The sequence below is a fragment of the Drosophila melanogaster genome, chromosome 2R (assembly GCF_000001215.4).
Source record: "Drosophila melanogaster chromosome 2R".
Classification (NCBI taxonomy): Eukaryota; Metazoa; Arthropoda; class Insecta; order Diptera; family Drosophilidae; genus Drosophila; species Drosophila melanogaster.
In genome coordinates this window covers 18,209,374-18,232,323 of record NT_033778.4, presented here as the reverse complement: position 1 = coordinate 18,232,323, position 22,950 = coordinate 18,209,374, and the positions used below count along the sequence as shown (strand labels likewise).

At 43.3% G+C, this 22,950-nt stretch overlaps 1 protein-coding gene and 3 long non-coding RNA genes across 4 annotated transcripts; 1 reads left to right on the top strand and 3 right to left on the bottom strand.

Moving 5' to 3' along the window:
- Positions 1–29: 29 nt before the first annotated feature.
- Positions 30–759, bottom strand: CG46388 (uncharacterized protein; the record flags this gene model as incomplete). Its single annotated transcript, NM_001370035.1, has 3 exons — positions 30–215; positions 269–583; positions 682–759. The coding sequence occupies 3 exons, from the start codon at positions 757–759 to the stop codon at positions 30–32; spliced, it is 579 nt and encodes a 192-aa protein (NP_001356964.1).
- Positions 760–1,095: 336 nt separating this feature from the next.
- Positions 1,096–4,829, top strand: lncRNA:CR45311 (long non-coding RNA:CR45311). The gene has a single exon (NR_124614.1). It is a non-coding gene; the product is annotated as a long non-coding RNA:CR45311 (long non-coding RNA).
- On the bottom strand, positions 3,729–5,529 carry lncRNA:CR45310 (long non-coding RNA:CR45310). The gene has a single exon (NR_124613.1). It is a non-coding gene; the product is annotated as a long non-coding RNA:CR45310 (long non-coding RNA).
- A 15,989-nt stretch (positions 5,530–21,518) lies between these two features.
- lncRNA:CR45147 (long non-coding RNA:CR45147) lies at positions 21,519–22,804 on the bottom strand. Its single transcript, NR_124612.1, has 2 exons — positions 22,504–22,804; positions 21,519–22,382 (listed from the first exon to the last, which is right to left on the bottom strand). It is a non-coding gene; the product is annotated as a long non-coding RNA:CR45147 (long non-coding RNA).
- Between the last annotated feature and the right edge of the window lie 146 nt (positions 22,805–22,950).

Below are 22,950 nucleotides of genomic sequence, written 5' to 3'. Positions count from 1 at the left end.
TTTTTAATGACCATAAGTTTTATGCGCATTCACAGTAGGGGCTTCCTATAGGCAGAATCGTTGGCAACTTCAAAATAGCCGCCAGTCACCTTGATCTCGAGTCCCAACTCATTGTTGGCATAAATCTTTCCCACAAGAGTGTAGTTAGTATCGGGTAGATATTGCGGAATATCTTGCCAGCCAAAATGGAATCGATTTACCCCATATGTGGTGTTCTAGAAATCAAATCAATTAAAAAACGTCCCAAAGTTGTAAAGAATACAAACACCTTTTTGAAGGGACACTTGTTGGGAAAGTTGACTACAGCTCTGCGAAGTGCTAAGTAGAACATTCCCAGCACTGAGCGCGATTCGGTATGCTTCTTCAGTTGACAAAAGTCCAATCTTAGGTTATTTATCCTCGTTATCTTTTTCTGACTCTTTGGACAGAGTTTGACTTCGCAAGCTCCAAACACCTTGTCAGCATGCTTCTTTTCGCCAAAGGTCAAAAAGACAGTAAATTCCGTCCGGGAATACAGCTGACACACAACCTTTGAGATGACACTGCTCTTGATTGCACACTCTATGGTATCAAATACTATGAGCTGTGGAAAGGGGAAATAAGATAAGCTATCATAAAGACCAAATTATGTTAAATACTATAATAAAAAAATATATGCTTTAAAGCATGATGATGCCTTACCTTTCTTGGTTCCCCGCCGGCAAGTGAAATAGCCATAAATGGAGCTAAAGCAAAAAAGATGTGGTATTTGCGACACATTTTACTAACTAAAGCGAGTAACGCCTGTATTTTTCTATAATGCATATGTAATGGAGCACTTTATTGGGCAATTTCAATTGAAATCAGATTGCACCCACAATTATTAAAACCCATTCAGCTGAAGCGATCTATTCTATTTCCACTCAAAATACACGTGCGTATTATTTGACATGGCCATGTAGAAGCTCATGTATATTTACACTATGGATTTTCACTCAATTTACCTGAGCGACGAAAACACCTTTTGAGTAATGCTTGAATTCAGAGAGAGGGAGAGCGAAGAGAGAGGAAGAGCACATTCTGTGGGAGGCTTTTTAGAGTGCGAGTTGTGGCTGCCTCTGTTGATTTTAATGCTCAAAGCGGCACATTTGCTGCGCCACATTAAGAAACTAGAATTTGCCTTAAAGAGTGGAGCAGTGTGAGGAGCCAGGAAAGGGTTACGATTACGATAGCGTAGTGGGAAAACCGCTCACGAGCATTACAAGGAACTGCCGCCCGGAAAAGCTGGATCCTGAAATCAAAACAACATTTTTATGGCAATCCTAAAAAACGTAAAACATGAACATAACTAAGTTAAATCAACAAACACTTTAAAGTGAGTCGAGGCATCTTTTTATGTAAATGAGGACGGTAATGTCAGCTAAATAAGGATAAGTTGCAGAAATTCCCAATCGATTTAATTTGATATATTCAAAAATTTACTCTTAGCAAAATCAGCTTTTATTATTGATAAATTACCAAAATATATCAAATGGTAGATTGTCTCTAGTGTGAAGTGTTATCTTATTTCCTTTTTTAATGGGCTGGAATATAAATAGTTAAGAAGCACCCAATTTAAATATTTTAGAGAATGGAAAATATATCTTGTCGCTGGATTAAAACGTTTTGGTTGTTATGACCAACGTGTGAGAAATAGAGTGGAAGAACAGACCCCTCAGGATTATCATCATTATTCCGAGGAGACAAAAAGGAGAAGGGAGAGTATTTCAGAGACAAACGAAATACCCAAGGAGTGAACCATCCAAAAGAACGAAGGCAGAAAGAAGAGAAGAACTGAAGTAGGAATACGATATTTAAAGAATCGACAATACGATATCCACTAATATTCTAGATCTCTTAGATGAATTAGTTAAAATATAATGCATAGAAAATCAACCCAAAATGCCTATATCAATAACATTTCCTCTGATTAACTTGACACTTTTAGAGATCAGCTTTATATCGTTTATGACCAGAAACTTATATTTAACATCTAAGAGCCCATTACTGCTAACACTGAGCCATAAAACTGATACCAAACGCTTATAGAGGGACATGAAAATTATAATTATTGGCTATCTTAAGGGCACGACTATTATAAATTTGAAGAGGCTCTGAAACGCCCTGTATTGATATGCTAAATAAATATTTAAATCGATATTGACTGTTTGTTTGTATCCGAAATCCATATGCCCCTTACTGCCGCAAATAGGAGGTATGAAAACAGTTGGAAAAAATATGATCAAGGAATGTAGACATAACTTGACAGCGTGCTTAGAGAATTTCTACTCGGGCCTGAGGACAGAGTCGCGATCTGAGAAGACTTCGCTCCGAAGACTCGGGAGAATCGGGAAGACGCGGCTACGGCAGAACGAAGATAACAACAACTTCAGCCCGCTGCATTCTTCAGTGTCTGCGTGAGAGAGAGAGAGAGAACGAGAGAAGGAGAGAGAGAGAGTGAGTAAACAGGTAAAAGATACAACCTGGTTTTGACTCAGAATTGGGCTCACGATTTTCGGTTGCAGTTTAATTTAATAAAGTGAGAGCATGTTCGGGCCTAATTGAATTTGCAGTGTTGGCGCACTGATCGAACCAGAAATCGTCGGTATAATACGCCAGCAAACAAAACATAAAAACCAATGGATGAAATTTCCATTCGAAACCGCACAATGCACAAGTTAATTATGCGCCAATCGAATTTGATGTCTTTTTGAAAAAGCATTTAAGTTGGATTTTGTTTGTGAATCGAACACTATCAGTGGAGCGCCATCAATTGGGAATTTCGCCGCTAAAAGTCGTCTCGGCACCATTTTGATTTGTTGCTATTTGTGTGGCTTTTTATTTGCCAAATGCCCCGCAGTAATGTGTCTGTTGAAATCGTCAGTTTAAGTCAAATTAATTAACATTAATTTTTGTGGCTCGTTTCGAGGCATGAAAACAACCGGGTGGCTGCGCTCAGCTCAGCTCAGCTCTTTTCTTTGGATGTGTGTAAAATTAATGTCTGTTTTGATGATAAATTGGAACTCGTTGAAGCTATGTTTTATAGATTTCATTTCCAACTGGCTCTTGCCAATATGGTGGGAACCAACGAACCGCTGGTGGTCGCGTTATAGTTATTTTGTGGCCAGCGCCGTGCCCAGAGGTTAATCGAATTAAACAAATACCTGACAGAGAGCTGAACTCTTTGAAAAATGATCTATTATGAAACGAGCGTATAACTGTGCCCTGTCTTCTCTGATTGCCTGCTGATGGCTGCCTCGGCCAAGTTCGTTGCCTAAGTCTTTCGTTGTGGGAAACACACACATGCGTACGCAAGAGACACTTTGCGGCGGCACAGCTCTCGTTTTAATTATTTGCAGGCTGCGTATAAATTTCAGACGAAACGAACAGCCAAAGAACCTCCAAAAAATAAAGCAAAGAAACGGGGAAACACACTGAAATGAAAACTAATTTAAAGTCGAGTTAACGGTTTGGAAATGAAAAATGAATCGGTCAGAGGTGAGCAGATAGTGAAAAAATATTGTTGAATGTAGTATGTGGCGCTCATTAAATTGTAATGTGTTGAGATTATATATTAAAAGTATAATTTTCGTTAATGTATTTTAAAAAAGATAATAAACTAAAGTTTACATACTGTAATAGCTTGTGATAATTTATATATATTATATATAAAAGACCACTTTAAATTTATTTTTTGCCCGGTGCAGAAACTGAAACGGAAAGCATTTGGCGAAGTTTGTTAAGCGCAAATTCCTCGGATGTTTGCAGTGCGCAACAATTTGGAACATTTTGTTGAACACAAGAGGAGCAAACAGAGAGCAGCCAGCGGAAAAATGAAGTAAAAAAAAGCGTCGGACGTCGCCTTGTGGTCAACGAAAGTGAACTGTGAAGGACATGAAACACGGGCTGATACTCCGCCGCCTCCTTTCGCTCCCATTGGACTGGACAATCGGAAACTAGATGGAACTCGAGTGTTAGCTGCCTTTGTTTGCTCTGCTAGATTCCAGACCACTCATCCTAGACCCAGACGCTGGCGTCGTCGCTGACGATGACGACTTGGACGACCTCAAGAGGCAGGAACTCACTCACTGCACCCAGTATCTGCTGTATCTGCTTTATCTCCTGGCACCTCGCCCTGGGATATCGTCACGGGCCGTCAGCGCCTCCATCCACACAGGTCCTAGTCCCAGCCGCACTTGAGCTCGGCATCAACCGCATCATCCAGAGTCATAGTCACAGTCGCAGTCACATCCATATCCACATCGCCATCATCGCCACTTGCCACGGACTGTGCCTGCGACCTCGACTGTCGCGCCATCAACTTGGATTGGGTCTGTTCAAGCATCTCCGCAGACGGCAGGGCACAGTGGTTCCAGGGATATTAGTTTTTACACATGACTGCCATTAAATCTCACATAAGGATTCAAACTACTACTTGCCCAGTTTGACAAAATGATGTTATATATCATATTGTAAGCCATTAATGTAATATACCATAGAAATGAAGCCACTGTTTCGGGTCAGAATCAGATTTGCAGCCAGACTCAGGGTCTGTGGCTTAGTACTAGGTGCCAGGGCCTGACCTGAGTTAAACAAATTCATTAAAAACTCGTCACTTTGCGCAGATCACGCTGACTTGGCACATCTTGGCTGGGGGCCCATCCATCCGCCATCCATTCTCGATCCTCGTTCTCTGGCTGCAGTCCTCCACATTCATGCTGCATCCTCGTGTTGAGCACCAAGTGTGTTGGTTTTTGGCTCTGGCCTGTGTTTCTGGCCAATGAAGTGCCGGCCACGTTGTTCAATTTTGCAGTTTTAGGGCGATGGAAGGACCCTTTTGGGAGACCAAAGACAATATTTTCGTAGCATCCCTTGACAGTGTGTTTGCACTTCCTACGGCAGAGCCTTTCGTTCTACTCCGCATGTTTGTATTCCGTTTCGAAAGGCACTTCAATCAACTTGATCTCCAGCACACCGGCGATCCTCGATCCTCGAGCCCAAACCACTGGCATTTCTCTTGAGAAAGCCAAAGCTCCAAACGCGATAAGCGGCGGTGGCAGTTGCATGCTTCATTGACATCTGGTGGCTGCGGCATGGAGTTAGCAAGCCCGGCTCTAACGGCGGCTCATAATTGTGGGACCTCAGCCTGGCAGAGATAGGTTTCCAGGAAGTACGCACTGTGTGTGCCCGCCGCCGCCACTGATGCCGCCCGTTGATGTCGCCACCAAATCAGCGAATTCCCCAAACGCATCGCCACCACACTCCGTTCCTCTTAACGGATGACTCAGACTGGTTTCCTGGGGATGTGGGAGGGTGCGATGGGAAGATGGGCATGGGATGGGATACTTTGACTTTCCCTTTCACCAGCAATATGAATTGGCCGCCATATAAACGCTGTAGTATCGCCCATATGCGCACGCATCGATCCACTGTCATTCCCCGTTTGCTGCCACCGAAGATATCGCTTTGCTATTCCCCTTTTATGGCTGAATGGAAGTGGAACCCTGGACTCGGATGTGGTCTCAAACCCAAGACCCAGACCCGAACCTGAACCTGGATCGTCGCCGCAGACAGAAAAAACCCCGAATAGCGGGCATACAAACGCGCCTGTAATTTTAAGGCCCAAGACCGGAGAACAGAGAACTCGGATCTCAGAGCTCTGAACGAACCCAAGCCCAAACCCATACCCAAACCGAAGACCCCGGCCCAAGACAGGCCAAGTATGACGATGATGACAAACAAGGATACCAAACTCAGAATACTAAGGAATTCTTTGGGATAATTAAAAGCACTTAAGTAGGAATTTTTTTCGTCTCTCTTTCATTCTGTCTCTCTCTATCCTTTTGTTTTTTCTGACTGTCTGTCGCAGTTTTGCTCCCTGTTAAATTAATATAATTTTATATATAGTATATATATTATGTACGCGGGCCAAGGATCGATACATAGGCTGCAAAGGATTGCTAATTAACAAATAGCCATCAAGGCATTGATGTTATATCTTTGAGGGTTTTGTCTTGCAAAAAATAATGGTTTCGAATACATTGATTGAATGTCTTTAAAATAACAAAAGTAAAGCTATTAGTATAGTACGTAATTAATCGAATACTACTTTATGACATCATTTTTTTTTCGATTTCTTATTTAATTTTTATATGTCTGCGAATTGAGCTAATTGAGAAAGCAATTCAAGATTGTAAGTTCAAAAGTCAAGATCGTTGTTAATGTGGGAGTGCTGTTGTTAATGTGATTGTTCACAAATTGCTGCGGTCATTCGGTTCCATCAAAACATTAAATTTTTATTTCATTATTTGTTTTGCAGCTCCAATCGCTGGCTCATGCAAATTCTTGCCGGCATTGCGGATTGTGAAATGCTTTTAGCTGATATTCAATATTTTGCCTTCTTTTCTGCATTCAAGGCGAACTTCAACTTCGTCGGAACGGGGACTGTGACTCGGGTGTGATTTGTGGGCATTTCGCGCAGAGACACTTCATTTATCACCTTCGCTGGAGCGGCATCGGATTCGCTTTGAGTCCCGGTATCGGTATCGCAGGCAGCCTTGACCTTGACGAAAGATTTCGCGACGAACCCAAAATCTGTCCGAGATCTCGGGGAACCCACGGCGCGAGGGTGATCCCAACAACATTTTCGCCCGGCGACGGCAACGAGAATAAACATTTATTTGTGCGGTTTCGAATTGGCCTGGGTTTTGGATTTTGCTTTGTTTTTTTTTTTTTTGCTTTGTTGGTCGCCTGCTTTTGGCCTTATTAATGATGCAAGGCGCGATAATGACGCATGCATACCAGACCAGGTCCCATAATACACAAATGCTAAGTGCTTCCGATTCAGCCCCCCACTCCAGTTCCCCTTCTTCGTGGCCTCCGTGGTACCGGCTACTATCTTTTCTAGGAGCTGTGGCACTGCCACAAAATGCCAGGAATGGTGTTAAGCACGATTAATTCATCGACAATCCACCTCTCCTCCGTGCCACCCGAACCATTCCAATCCCATTCCCATACCATCCTCGTTCAGTCGATGTGCTCAGTGTCGAAGGCGAGCGCTAAATAAATAAATGAATTAATGGCCAATGCATGTGCGGTGCAGAAAAATCAATTAAATAAAATACGAAATACGTATACGGATACGTTAAACATGCTGCCGCGGAGAAGCGAACGAGGCAAGTGGCAGCAGTGGCAGCAACAAGTTGCAGCCGGCAGTTAATGTGCGGCTACACTGAAAAAATGCACGTCTTTAATCCGACTTTTAATTTGCTTTAATCCGTTGCGTGGTAAAATAAGGAGCGCATGTTTTTGATAGTCCAAAAACTTAATTCAATTGCTTATTATTGGTGAAAATGAATCTTCTTTTCAAAAAATTGTTGTTTGCTTCTCTCAGTGAATCTTTGTGTGGCAGTTTGGGCCCGACTATGCAGATGCAGACGCCGACTGCTGTTCGCTCCTTGGCTAACTTGGTTCAACTGGCACTGGACCTGGCACAGCAATATTAAATTGTTACGCTTTGGACAATTTGAACACGCGCAGGCGCAAGAAAACAACAGCAAATAAAGAAAATAAATCTAAAAAAAAAAGAATAAAAATTCAGTTTAAAAGAAGAGCGGCAGGAGAGATCCAAACGCAATCGCAGATCGGTTGCTCGATCAATGCGGCAGATTGGCAAAGCAGCACTCCACTTCCACACCGCTCGAGCGGTGGCATCCCGATCCCAGGCGGAGCTGTCAGGCTGGGCCTCCTCTATAAGGTCGGGGCATGTGTTGGATCCGTTCGAGCCGCTCGCAGTGGTAATTAACTCGTTTGCTATTGTAAATGCCTCATTGCAACACTTTTGATGCCGATTGCAACTGCATCAGCAACTGCGGCTCAGCCGGATCAGGAGTGGCCACATCAGTGGGTGGTCCCTGGACTGGGCGGCACGTTTGATGGCCATAAATGTGTGATCCACATCCCAGATGCCAGATCCTCGATCCCCGTTCCCATATCCGGAAACCAGCTTTGCCAATCGCTTATGAATGGATTTAACCTTGAGTCGAGATTCCTGGAATTAGCGACACTTTGGCCATAAAACACCCACACACACACACAGCGATGCCCAACCCAGGCAAAAACTTTGAATATACCAGCCACGTCTAACAATGACAAATCCATGCCGAAACTTCGCCAGATTCCCAGACCATGATGGGGCAGGCTATCCTCACACGACATCGCCGCATATATCGTGGTACCTGCCACCTAATGGATTTTATTTGTGGCCCGCTCTCACAGAGATCTTATAATTTTGCCCGTTTTGGTGCTCGTCTGAGTGGACCTGAGTGTTCCTGGCCATTGCGAATATTTTTATTGTGGTTAATTTCAGTTTGTTGTTCCTCCCGCTGACTCGACGCCAATGGTCTTGGATCTGGATGTGGATGTGGGTCCGACTATGACTCAATTAGCTGCGGCGACCCAGGCAAGGCCAAAACGACGAACTGGGCGCAGTCAATGAATTGATGATGGTTGGGGATCGGTTATTTGATAGATTATGCGACCGTGAAACGATCGTTAAAAGTGGAAACAATCGAAAACATTTTCTGCTTATATGAGCAGTTCAAAGTGGAAACGTAATAATTGCGAATTGAAGATAGCAAATTTAATGTAAATTCAAAAAGCTATTTATGCAACTCATAGTTACTTAAATACATATATAAAATGTATAAAATTCAGATACAATTTTAGATATACTAGCAAATTACCATTTTAAAGTAATTTCAATATTTTCAAATTTAAGCATATATTCAATATATATCCCTGTTAAGATCACTTCTCACTTTCAATTGTCCAACAAGGGCTGCTAACTCCTTTTTGCAAATCCCACACAATCCAGAAAACGAAAGACTTAGGCAGCGAACTTTGTCGCATAAAGGAATCGGAGACACGAGCAACTTATGCAAATAACACCGGTTCCAGCGGTGATGTTGTTGTCGCTGCTGTTGTTGTTGTTGCTGTCGCCATTACCTGTCTGTGGCATGTTTGGAGTGTTGGAGGCGCTTCCTTTTTTGCCGCTCAGCCAGGATAAACAAAGACCTTAAGCAGACAGCAGGATGTGTCAGACATAATTTTCATAATTTTACGCCACGAATCTGCAAGATTTCTGGCATTTACTTACGCCCCGCCCCGGCCTTCGCCCCTTTTCCATCTCCACGTCTTGAAATTTAATACGCCACTAGCAACAGAGTGAATAAGGCAGCGAGGGTGAGAAAGAGAGTGCAGTTCCCTGTTCCAGCCGCAATCCCTGGAACCCCGAAACCCCCGAGCGACTTCACCTCGTGGTCGGTCGGGTTCTGAGGTGTGAATTTTTAACCGGATATGAGTGAAACGCATCTTCCAGGACAACCCAGACGACGCCTCCATCCTCGCCGTCATCGTCAGGGCCGCGACACAATTCTCAGGAGACGGACAAACTGACTGACAAACCAGAAGAACGGCCAGGGGCTGGATCGTATTTAATGAAATGATAGATTGACGGGCGGCCACAGCAACTCCTTTCCCCTCCCACTCGAGAAAATTTCACTCAAGTACATGCCACTTTGGCTTTCATTTAATATATTCAATTCGCCAGCGCCCCCTGCGATTCACCTTTTCGCTGTCATTTTGCCAAGCGTTTCAAAGCCATTCGCATGTAAACAATCGAATTACACATGCTCGCCTGGACTTAACACCAAACAGATTAGATGAGCGGCTCCCGGGAATGGCGATCAGATAGTGGGGAGTGCCGACGCGACAGTTCCCCTGCAGGAGATTGTCTGGGAATGCAACTAAAGACATGAAAAAGAGTACACTTTCAATCCAGTATGTTAAGATACATATAGCTTGATATATTGAAAAAGGTAAGGTATAATTGATAAAAGGTTGTTGTATGACTTTTAACATACAAACTCATTGAACTATTATATTTAGATAATAAACTTTTATTTATTGGCTTAACGGCTTGTAAAAATACTGCAAACAAGAATTATAAAATAAATCACAGACAACAGTTCAGGAAAAAAAACCCTAGATATAACTATATCTTAAAGCACCTAGTCTGAAAAGCATTTACTGCCTTGGGATTTCTAACAGGCCGGGCTTAACGAGCTGTTAAAATTCAGCTGGCATCGGATATCTAAAAAGTCGGGCAATCGTCCGAAATGCAGCCGTAATGTTGCCTAACTCCTCTGGGTTAGCATCCGAGTGGGTCTCGCTGAGATTGCTCGAAGATTGCGGTTCCTAAATGGCACGACGACCTTTTCACACCTTCCTCCGGCTCCGTCGCCTGTTCTTCCCATTGTAATATTTCATTTTTATTCTTTTTATGGCCCTGACAAAGACGCGCTGGTATCGATTTCACTTGCATCCGCTTTTGACAAACTTCTTTGAAATAGACTTTGACAAATTTCGTCTGGCTGAAGGGAAACTTTTCCATTGTTTTTCCGTGTCATCGTTTTGGGTAAGCGAAACCGAACTCGTGCAGTCGTGTAGACGGTTCAAAGTCATAGACATATCTAGGAAAGCGGCGCCAGTCGCCGGTCCGATCTATTTTTATACCAAGCGCATTTCCCATTTCCATATTCTAATTGCAAATGAAAGCGAAATGTCGCCAACTTCGCCCACGAACGTCTGCCTTTCGGATCAGCAACTATATTGTATCTGCATCTTGCACCCAGTCTACTCAAATGCCCGGGCGATAAGTTGTCATAAATTTGAGCCAATGTCCGTTCGACGCAAACGTAAATGCAAATTCGCTGCTTGAGCTGTTGTGGCATAATTTTTATGGCCAAACGCCTGTCAAACGCAATTGAATGAATGCGAACAGCATCCATAGACGGACTGAGCTTCAGATTCAACCTGGCCAGCTGGCCAGCTGCGGCGACCGAGGCATTTAGTCGGACAAGCAAAGTTACAAGCAAAGTAGCAGTCGGCGGGTAGAGCTTACTTGAGTTTATCTCAAGCGATGTCAGGGTATTACCAAGTCAAACAGCTGCATTAATCCATAGGAAGATTTAATTATTTTAAAAGATTCACTTGCATCTTCACCATTAAATCATTAGCATATTGTGAACAGAACATATCAGCTATATTTTGGCATTTTTTGTGATTTCATTGTTGATATTTATAATTAACTTTCGAGTTCGTTTCCTAAGTCTTTTGAATTTCCCATACAATTTAAGCACGTAATAAAACTCGTATCATAAAATATAATATTGAAAGTGTATTCACACTTCCTTAGTCTACCATTAACTCCATTTGCTTTATTCAACAAGTAAATTCAATTGGCGCCTTTAAAGCATTCAAATGATTTACACCGAAATATATTCGCAATGCAGTTCGTTTCGATGGATCGATGGAACTGGATTCAGTAGCTGAGCACATATATCGTTAGTGGGCTTATTTGTCTGCCTGGAATGTGAGCTTGGCTAATCAGTGGCATAATTAATATTAATTTATATGAGAGTCAAGTGCACTTATCGCCAATTTGCATTGGCGCATGGCATTGTCGCCTTCCTTCCACCGAGATTGCCAATGATATCTTAGCAGTGAAATGAAAGCACATACCAGTAAACAGAATCAAGTTGCACAACAAAGAAAGTGTAGTGAGAACGAGCTGGTGAAAGAAACTGTAACAAGTTCAGCCACTCAACCCGGTCACTTGGCACTTGGCACATTTTTATGACCGGGCCAAATCGACCGAACTCACGGCTTGGAGTTCAGAACGCGGCTGGTTGGTCGCAAAGACAACTGAAAAGTGTTTTGTTTCGTTTCGATTCGATTCTCGAGCCACCATCTCGAAACTGGAGTTTATTTTGTTTTTTCTTAACGAGGCGCTGCCAAGTCACTGTCAAAATATTGAAATAAAGGAATTTTCAATTTTAATTTCTTTAGCGCTCATCGTTCAGCACACACGAACCACGTGAAAGGCCACGAAATGGAAAAAATAAAAGTAATAAGGGGCGAGCAGCTAACGTTCCAAGGAAGTGACTCTGTTCTTATGTTAATTATTGTTATTCTAAGCGCTAAATAAGCGTGGGTAAATAAAAAGCCGCGTCCACCGACTTGAAAAAAAAAGTAAATGAATCCTTTTTCAGAATTGACACATGCAAGAAATTATGTATGCCCCCTTTTTTCATTAACTCCCTAACAGCAAACTGGTGGAAAATGTGTTAAAAGATCGCCAAGGTTTAGCATATTTAAACACTGCATGTTGGGTTCATACTAGATTTGACTGATCTTACCATACAGATAGAATATTTCCACATAATATCTTTGTGTTCTGGGAACACACATATTATTTTGAAGTAGCATGTAAATGCATTTTATAGGGAAATAGAAATTTAAAGGTGTTGAGATTTATTACTATAATAAGATGCCCAGTCAGTTGTAAGATTGTAAAACCAAAAGAGTATTCTTATTTGGCACTTATGCAGCTTTCATAACAACCAATTTAAACTGCTTTAAATCGTTTCAAACAACTTTATTGCCTCACTTTCCCTTTTCGAAAAGGGATTACTAGCGGCCATAATTTGAGTGCAGTTAAGTCCATCAACTGCTCCGATTTGCTTTTTTTTCCGCTGAGAGAGAGGAATATAATTTTGATTCAGTTTTTTTTAGAATTCCCCTTCTCAACGAGCGATTCTGAGTTGATTTTAGCCGTGCTGCAACCTTGCTGGCCTCCTCATTTATGCAAATTTCACTCAATATGCAAAACATAATCATTTTGTTATAAGCCACGGAGAACGCACTGCAGAGTGGACCAGAAATGAACACGCCCTCAGCCTGGAGAGGGGATGCATGCAGCCGGTCGGGCTTCGACTGCGACTCCTCCCGAGCAATAAAGCAGCCAGCTCCAAATAACTCAAACTATCACGATGCCACAGGAGATTGCAGAAGAGGTCGAGGAGCGCAGGAGCAGCGGCGGCAGGAAAAAGGAAGAAGGAGGCGGGCGAGGCAGGCACACACTCAGGGCGGAGGACGATCAATCGTTTAAAAATTTAAATAATATATATGTTTGCCAGTCGGCGGGCAACTCGCAACTCGCAACTTGCAGCTCGCAACGCGAAACTGTAACAGTCGAGAGATGTCGGAGTTGAAGTAGGTGGAGCTGATTCAGCTCCAGCCAAAGGAAGCGGGAGCAGGAGCCTCAGAAGCCGGTCGGCAATGAGGGGGGGTAGGTGTGGGGTGAACAGGGGTATTGGGGGCAGGGACAGGAGTCGTGGCAAGTTCAGTGAGTTGAACGCATATCGGGCGCATGCCCCGCAGCGATTTATGCTTAAAACGGTGCAGATTCCTGTGCCGCAGCTACACAGAGAAAATAATCCATTAAGTTGGATTTAGTATGTCACATTGTATAAATTAATTGAGCTTAATCGGTAAGTGTGCTAACATTTTGTAATGCGGAATTTTGGGATAAACGAACATTTAAGAAGACTTGTGTAACTTACCTACAGAATATATGTATATTTTTTTTAAGTGCCGTGTCGGAGGAGCCACAAAGGAGCAGGAGCATTGGAACAGAACTGGATGGGGCAGTCGGGGGATCTTCGGGGTGCCGCAGACCAGACAGCTAGGCTGCTTATTAAGCGATCTAGTGATCCGAGATCGCCGACCACAATGTATTCACAGGTTAAAGAACTTTTTTGGAGCATGTCGGGGTGTGTCTGCTGAGTGCATCTCCTCTTGGTGCCCGGTTCCGCTCCACAAATCCCAAATCCCCTTTCCCCCCGCGAGATTTCGTAGGCAAGACAGTTAATTGATTCGAGACGAACTTCTTTGGAAATCTCGCTTGAAATACGATTTATCTGGCCGTCGATCAATGCAGAATCATTGAAGCAAATTAATGAAGCACTGGGTTGACAATCCCACAGGAATCGGCTCTGATGAGTCACATACATCCAGCATAAAGCTGATCATCATGATCCCCAATTCGAGTACCAATCCCCCGCCGCCCTCGCACAGAAATCGCTCTTGATGGAGGTGTGACAGCTGCGCTTTTGATTGTTTTGGGTTTGGTTTATGACTTCCACACGGCGGATCAGCTAGGAAACCATCGGACGCTCTCTGTTGATCGGCTTACGCTGATTGATAATGTAGCTCAATTAATTGTGAATTGTAATTTCCAGTAGCACCAGAGATTGGCGGCTTGGCATTCAAATGCAACTGTCGGCAGGCCTGTCAGCCGGAACTCAAAGCTCAAGCCCATTCGAATGGAATGATTATGAATAGTAGGTAAACTGACTGACAACTGGCAAACCGCAAATGTAAGTAAACGCTTCAACCTCCAAAGATCCTCTGCTCCATCGCTCCAGATCCCAGACAACCGCAGAGATAATCCCGAATGTGGTCGCATTTTGTCGCCATCTTTCCGCCTTTGCCTTTTGCTTAATGAAATTCAAAAAATCCATTTGCTTTGATTGCCGCTGCTGCCCGGCAAGCAAATCCAATTGTCTGCCGTTCGAGGTGAGCCATAAGGTGTGGCACTTGCCCCCCCGATTGCCACTGTTGTTGCGGTGGCTGCCACAGGATGACGGCGTATCCGAGCGATCTGGAAATATGAGATGTGAGATGGGGCCAAATGCCGCGCCTCCACCTTTCACAGATGAGGCTATTTCCTTTCGAAGAAAACGTTTGCCAGCCCAAGCTCAATTCGGATTGAGCGGTACTCAATGAACTCATTCGAAATAAAACTCAAATTTAAATATGGTTACGTGATGAAAGACCACACTGAATCCAATAGGTAAATAAATATAGCTTGAAGAGCTCTTAAATCTATAATTTTTTTAAACTATATCGCATCGTATAACTGAATGCACAACATAACTGCTGGCACATGTTTGGCATTAATATTCACATAATCTCTAGGTACCATTATTTATAATTCTTTACCCAAGCCAAGTACAAGTGATATTATCCGTTGGATTGTACATTCATATGTTATTTTTTCTCATAATATAGTGTCGTTTTTATCTCAAACCACAATTAAATAATAAATAACATTTTCCTCAATCCAAATCCGAACCCGTACCACATGTTTCCTATTAGTGTATAAGACGCACGTTTCTCGAGGTCTTGTATCGACATCAGATGCGGATTTTCAAGCTGCTTTGATTGACAGTTAAACGCCGCACTGCAATTTGCAATTTGGCACATTAATCATGTGCCGCGTGTTGCACACACATTCGCAAAACAGGTGGCAGCAGGTTGGCCAAGCGAACTCGACTCATTTGTGTCGATTTTCGTCGTCGTCAGGTGAATGTAAATGCGATTTGGTGTCGCCAAAAATGCCAGGCACGAAATATGAAAACCAAAATAAAAGCAAAAACGTTTTTGATTTGCAAGTGACATTCACTTTTTGCCGGCGCGACAAAAATTTAATCAAATCTCATGTAATTATGACATTTGCAAATGTTCGCCTTGGCGCGACTCCCTCGTCCGTCTCCCGCTGAATGGGCGGCTATCGGAGATTCGAACAATGCCAAATAGTTAACCAAATTCACGAATTTTGCTGGGGTTAATTGTAAAAATATTCAATTCCACTTCGTAGGCATTTTTCGAATCTATGGAAACCATCTGCGAAGGCCGTTTTAGATCGTATTTATGCACGCTAAATTGGAGACCATTGCTAAAGATTTTCATTTATGATACACATTTTTATAACAAGGCTTATCAAAGTATTTCAGTTCAACAATTTCAAGATGTTTAGCTTAAACAGATTACGATGGCACACACAAGAAAGTGTGTAATTTCTAAAATAAGAAACCAATTTTAAAATGTTTTATGTCAACTCGTTAGTTTATCTGATTATCTTGTAAGTCCCAGACAATTAAAGCTGCTTAATTTCTTATCATAAATCTTTATTATATACGTTAATTCATCGCCTTCTTAACAATTTCCCCTTCGAATTAGCATTTTACACAGTGCGCTTATACCAGCTTTTATAAAATCCTACCACCCTTAACTTTGTGAATATCTTTCGCTCTGCTCCCATTGGCTGGTCAACTGAAGCTCTCCTCCTGGAAACCCTTCGAGCACTCAAGGTTTTGCGACCGTCAGGTTCCCGCGGTAATTTCAGCTCAATTAGGGAAATGTGTAATTACTCGTTGGAACAGCAAATGCTGCATTTGCGAGATAATCTATCTGGTTAGCCAGCAGTGCGAACCGAACTTGACCGAGCCCAGAAATGCAGGAAAGCCAAACGGAAGTGGCGAGAGGGCGGCGTCTGGGCTCTTGACATTGTTTTTGTCAGCAGACTTACATGGGACCGAACATGGACCTCGACTTTGGTCGGGCAGAGGCCAAAGCCGCCGCCGGAGTGGGTTTCCGGGACCGGAGGAGAACAAGGAGGAGGAGGAGGAGGAGGAGGAAGAAGGGCGGAGGCACTCGCTGGCCACTGCGGATGGCATGCAAAACAAGCAAACTGACAGACAGCCAACCAGGCAGCGACATGCAAAGTCGACAACAAGAACAAATTGCTGCCGTTGGAGGTTGCCACAGCTGCCCCATCTGGCAGGCCGTGAAAAACCGTAGGGGGGGGAAAACCGGGGGAAATCGATATGGTCCATGGTGCACGGCCAGGAAGACCAGGAAGCCGGAGACGGGCTGCTCCGTCATAACTCAGTCTATTGGCTTGTTAAGCGAATTTTCCAATATCGCCGCGTTTCAGGTTCGTAATTACGAACTGCGTCTAGGGCCTCTATGAGCTTTACACTGCGAAAAAAGTAAGGAATTTCTGTTAACAACATTTTTGCTACAAGATTTATAAAGCTAAAGAATACTAAGAAACATCTAAACTCTAATAAACAAGTCATAAAAATTGGCATTTTCTTGAGCAAAAGATTTTCATTTAGTTGAGTAAATTCTTAATTTTACAATATCTATTTTTTCAGTGCATGAATCGTGCGTGCCTCGACGTAGATGAAGTTTCGATTGGTCGATTGCAAACGGTGACGGAGGATGAAGGACGCGGGGCATCCTTCGATATTTATTTTTGCGTACGAGTATTTTGGCCTTTGGGCCATTTTTTCGACTATAAATACCAGACCAGCAGCTACGGCGTCTTCCTCTCGCTGCCTGGATGTCCCCATATATCTCCCGGATTCGAAGCCAGCTGGTGGCGCGTATTAAGCTATTTTCCTTGCAGCCCATGTCCGCTTATCAAACGCATGCAAGCCACCAAGCCGAAGGATCAGGGGCATGGGTGAAATGGTGGAAAGGGTTTCGAATGCACTCGATTGTCCATGTCGAGGACCATGTCCATGTCCTCGCTTGCAGTGCGCCAAATGATTTATTAAAAATCTTTTATTATTTATAGTTGCCTCAGCTCAGGGCTGTCAAATAAGTTGAGGTAATTAATTAAGCTACATAGCCGGCTTTTGAGGGTGGTGACTAAAAGAGGAGGAGCGGATTATGGCGCCTCAGTCTGTTTAGCTTCCAGTAAAAATGATAACCCGCTTAAGAAGTAAATATCAAGAATTTGCTAAAATATGAGATATAAAACACCTGCACATATGAGGTTTCATCTTTATTTTAAGCAACCAGATACTCCTTATACTTCTGTACCATATACATACATATATACAACTTTCACTCCTTATACTTAACTGCGTGAATTATGACTACTTCTCAATGAAATTAACGTTTAAAGTGATTTTTTTTTTTTTGGATCGCATTTAAGGGGCGGTCATCTGACACCTGACTCTGCGATTGCGTGCGGCTAATTGAAGAGACGGCAATGCAAACGAATCATTTGAAACACCTCATTTGGATGAAATGAAAATGGCAATTTTCGGACTGCCCAGCGTTAAAGGCGTTAAATGGCCCAATAACCGGACGGGAACAGAAAAAAATAAAAAGGAAATATATATAAAAAAAAGAAGCCGGCAAACGAAATCACAGAGCAAACCAACAAACGAAACTGAAATGCTGAGTTCTCTGTGTCATTAAGTGGAACATGCGATGGGTCTCGATGGCCCAGTTGAGGGGGGAACTCGCGTCCAGTCTGGTCTGGTCATCTTGGGATCTTGGGGCTGGGGTTGAGGCAATAAAAAGCCTCGCCAAATTAGAGGTTATCCATTTGTGCAAATAAAAGTCGAGGGCGTGCTGGAAGCCGCACAGATTTGCGGGTGTTAATTGCTGGGCGCGACTCCTCCGCCAGAAGCCCGATGCTCCAGCCAATTGACAGCCAAAGGAGCAGCTGCATCGCTCCATGGGGAATGCATTTGAGGTTGGGCCAAACACATTGGCATAGCCATATACAAATTGCGTGTCCCTGTTTGCCGGCAATTATAGTCTAGGCCACTGATTGGTATGTTCTTATCCTTCCACTTACTATTACCAGTCATTATATAGGGATTTATCTGGTGGATGACCACCCAATATTGTTATGTCTTAGTTATCTCATAAAAGGTTTAATGGTTACAATGCCCGGCTACTTCGGAATGCAATTACATTAACGATAGATATTATTTAAGAATAGTAATAAAGTTTTTCCATAGCTTCTACTTCTATACCTGGAGTTTAATTTCCATGCAAAGATACTCCATGATTTGTGGCAGGAACTGGAGCATTCTCGAATCCGCTTGGCACCTGCCACTAGGCAAATTAATTAACGATTATTAAAAAATGCAGCCCGTTAAGTTAAAATGCGATTATGACATAACGAGGGCAACACCGCCAATTGTTGTTAGGCGGAAAAGATGGTGCCTCAGTGAAACCGAGACGGCAACTGGATGTCCAGGGAGCTGGAAGCGCGAACCTCGTCTCCCAATAATTTATCCATTAAGATTGCACGCGCCCGATTATGTGCTACGTGGCTACGAAGTTGGTTCCCAGGTCTAGATGGAAATGGTTATTGGGCTCGGCCCACAGTTGATTTAATGCGCCAAATTATAAAATTGCTGTTGATTTAATTTTATGAGTGTAAACCGCTCCGTCGGTCCGAGTGTCGGCCGATCAGTCAGCGCTACTCGTCTTTGTTTACCATCTGCAACTCCATCTTCAGGTCGCACTCCAACTTCAGCTCCAACTCGGAGTCCAACTCTGGCCGAGAGTCTTGTAACCATGTTCTCGCCGTTTATCGCAAATCTTCAGCGACGGCAGGCGCAACCGAAAAACCGCAACTCCAACGAACTGGCTGTGGAACGTGAACATGAACGTGACATGTGAATTAGGAATCGGACATGGCGCATTGGGTAGTAGTAGTAGTCCGCTGAAAGGTACCCATTTCCCAGCCACTTATCTTGTTTAGCTCATAAATTAATTGACACTAATATGGCGCTATGATTTTGGTTCGACTGATCACACCAACTAATATGTGATGGGGCAAAGATCATACAATAAAAACATACATACATAAATTTGAATGGAAACAACTTTAATGGGTTAGGTAAAACCTAATCTTCATAAAACAAGATTCCAGAGAAACGCTGTACATTCATATTGGGGGATTATCGACAAAGAAAGAAAGATTTCTTCTTCTGGGACAAGCAATTGGCTCTCACATCTCTGTTCGCACTGACCTGCTTGGGTGCTGTCAATTAAGCAGGGACTCTGGGAGCGAATCCATTTTCATCTTTATTTCCACCTAAAGACGACCAACATGATCCACCACCCGCTGCTCGTTGCAGTCAATAATCGAAATACTAAACCCGCTTAACTGCACTCCATTCCACTCCACTCCAAAGAGGTGAGAGCGATGGGATCGGGAATCGGAGTTGGGGATTTGGGTATTCGGGGAGTTGCCCGCAGACCGGGACGTGCACAATTTGGCGCCCTACTTTGGACCCTGCTCCTACGCAAAAGGGTGTCCAATCTGATCGAAACGGAGCGCAACGCGGTTAAGTGTTAATAAATCGCTGGGGACCCAATGAAGATCACTGGGATGCGTTTCAAACTGTTTTTATATTATTTTTACAACTTCGTTTGGGCTTGGACGTAAGGGCCTGGGTCTCCTTCGGTTATTACTTAACAAATTAGCTCAAATTAATCAGAAACGAAAGTAACGCCGCATGCAGCACTTCGGGGTCAAGACAAATGGACGCATGCGCAGTGAGGGGCAACTCCGATCCGTTTCGATCCGAACCGAACTATCCACATACACAATCCATCCATCCACCTGGGTGGCTGCATGCTCGACTCGGGCCAATGACACCGCCTATAAGTGCATCCATTTGGATGCCACTCCGCACAGATCCCAGATGCTTCAAACAATTTGCAAGCTTTCAATCAAGCTGGCTCGGGGTTCTGCATTCTGGATTGGCTCCCTAATCGATCACAGAACTCGTATTCCCGCTCGAATCCTTCCATCATTCATGCGATCAGCATTATCTGCCGTCAGGCATCGTTGTCAGCCGTTGCTACCAAGTGGTGGCAAGTGGTAAGTAACAGGGGCAGGAGCATATGCATCTGCATTGAAGCATCTGAGCATCCCAGCATCGGAGCATCCCAACATTGGAGTGCGTAAGAGGTTCGTTCGCCAAAAGCGTAATTAACGTTCGCATATTTTGCTGTCGGATTATCGCGAACGCGACTTTGCAACAAAAGCTTCCTGTGCAAATTGAACGGATAATTGCGAGACATAACTGTAAGCACTGCAAAATTCATGAGAAGAAAGAGCTAAAAGACTGTATCGAAATATTGAAAAACTTCAAATCGAAGATAGTATAATAAACAAAAAATAGTATGTGTTAAACTACTTAGTTGGTTACCCCCGTATTAAACCACGATGGAAGCCAATTAACTAAGTATAAAACTCTGGCAATTAATAATCGCTCAACAATGTTTCCTGGCCATTGAGGGTGGTCCCAAGCTACGGGAATTTCCCAGCCAGTGAAGATTACAATACGATGGCAGTCTCGAGTGGTTTCGAAGACTGTTTGTAAAATGATATGAGCACATTTCGGGAATAGTTTTGAACAATCAAACTCTCCTTCTTACATCCTCTCTCCTAATCCTTCGCATGGACGCTTATCGCCCGCGCCCTGGACGCTAATTTGATGAGTCATCTGTGCCGACTTCGACTGCGGTCCGATAGCCATCTGCCCCTCCCCCCTCAAACTCGAAAAACCCTAGACTAAGGCACCCCTTCCAACGACCATTCACCTGAGTTTCTTTACCTGCTCGAATGGGCATTGTCGTAAATTTAACGTTTGTCATTGAATGGGAGTGTTTAGGCATCATCTAGGGACGATATATTTGTGTTTGCATTGAATTTTCGTAGAAATTGTCACAAGAAATGGGAAAAGCGGGGAATGTCAACACACAAAGTGGCGAGGTCGGGGAAAAACTAGATGATAATCGGATCGTACCTTTGGGTATCTCATTTCTCCATAAAAATTGGTAACAATGAACAACCAGGCATTTCTCTATCCAGACTCAGGCGCAGCAGCGTTTTTGTTGTTGGGAACGTAATTACTTTGATATCCGAGCCAGAAGGCATTCCCGACTTATCGCTCTGAAATAGAGAATCCCATTTACACGGCTCATCGATCCAAGGGAAAGGACTTGTGCCGCTGGCGAAAGTCGGCATATGGATTCGAGTGCATATCAATATCAGACTGGAGCAGATGTCTGGCGGGATAATCAAGGGTCTCACTTTGTGTGTCTGGTACTAGAAGAAACTATAAAGAAAAAAAACCATTTCAGATAGTGAACAACTTCAAAGTCTGGCTGTTGTAAATTTAATTAAAAATTCATAACTCTAAAATCATACATATATTTTGAATATCAAAGGACCAAAGAGACGACAATATTCCGTGAAAAATTTATATTTATTATTTTGTATTTCGATTTCACTGGAAACAAATTTAATCAACACAAGATTTGCGGTTTAATTATTAAAAATCGAATTATAAATCTGATAAAGATTATCATCCTATAAATATTCATTTTAAAGCCCAATATAAATTTTGATGGCCAATGGCTTTGAGTCCCAAAAACGTTGTGGGATCAAAACCAATTCCGAGTTAAACACTAAAACACTAAACTTGCTGCTAGCCAATCTTGAATGGGTATAGTATAAGCCATTTCGGCTCGACAGATCCGTTTTGGGAATTACGCTCTAATGCGAAACCCATCACACGCGTGTGTTTGTGAGTCATCTGCGGTCGCAATTCCCGAGTCAGAGATTCATTGGCCATTCAGTCGCATGGCCTGCCCCCCTGTAGCTATCATAAAAAGCCGGCGTCGCCAAAAGGAGCGGATTCGTGGGGAGCGGGCGGTAGTGGAGGAGGCTAAGGTCGGTCGCCTACTTACTCCGGAGCTGTCAGCTTATCATTTCGCTTTTAGCGCACCACAAGTCCGCAGAAAGTGTGTCCTGCGACGATGGAGGGGTGTGCGTGAGTGCACTGAAAAAAATCACAAGTTGTATCTACTTTTAAAGTGTTTTTTTTTAAGTTTTAGAAAACAATACTTTATGTAATATTAGCAGAGAACGACTACTAGCAGGGCTTGTATTAATAATTTTACCTATGATACTCAATTCTTTTTTTCGAGTGTGTGTTGGGGGCTCATTATCGGAGTGCGCTCAATGGAATGTAATGGCGGCCCCACCCCTTTTGGCCACCACTTGACTGGTACCGATCCTCTGGCCGCTCGCCTGGTCCGCAATTTGCGTGCTGGAACGCCGCTGTCTCAGTTGGCATTTCGTGTTATCCTTCAGCTCAATTTCGGCTACTTTTGGATGTCTCTCGGAGAGTGAGTTCCTTTTTTTTCCGCTTTGGATTGCATTGCATGTCGCATGTCGCACTCGAACTCAAAACTCGAACTCGAGCTCGAGCTCGCTGGGCGTCTCTTTCTTTCCGTTCGCCTCTCCGTCCGTCCGATAAGGTTTTAAGTTATGACCTTTTAAAATGTCCAAATGCGGCGATAACACGTGATTACTACAAATGTATTCGGAGAGTGCAGCGGATCAGG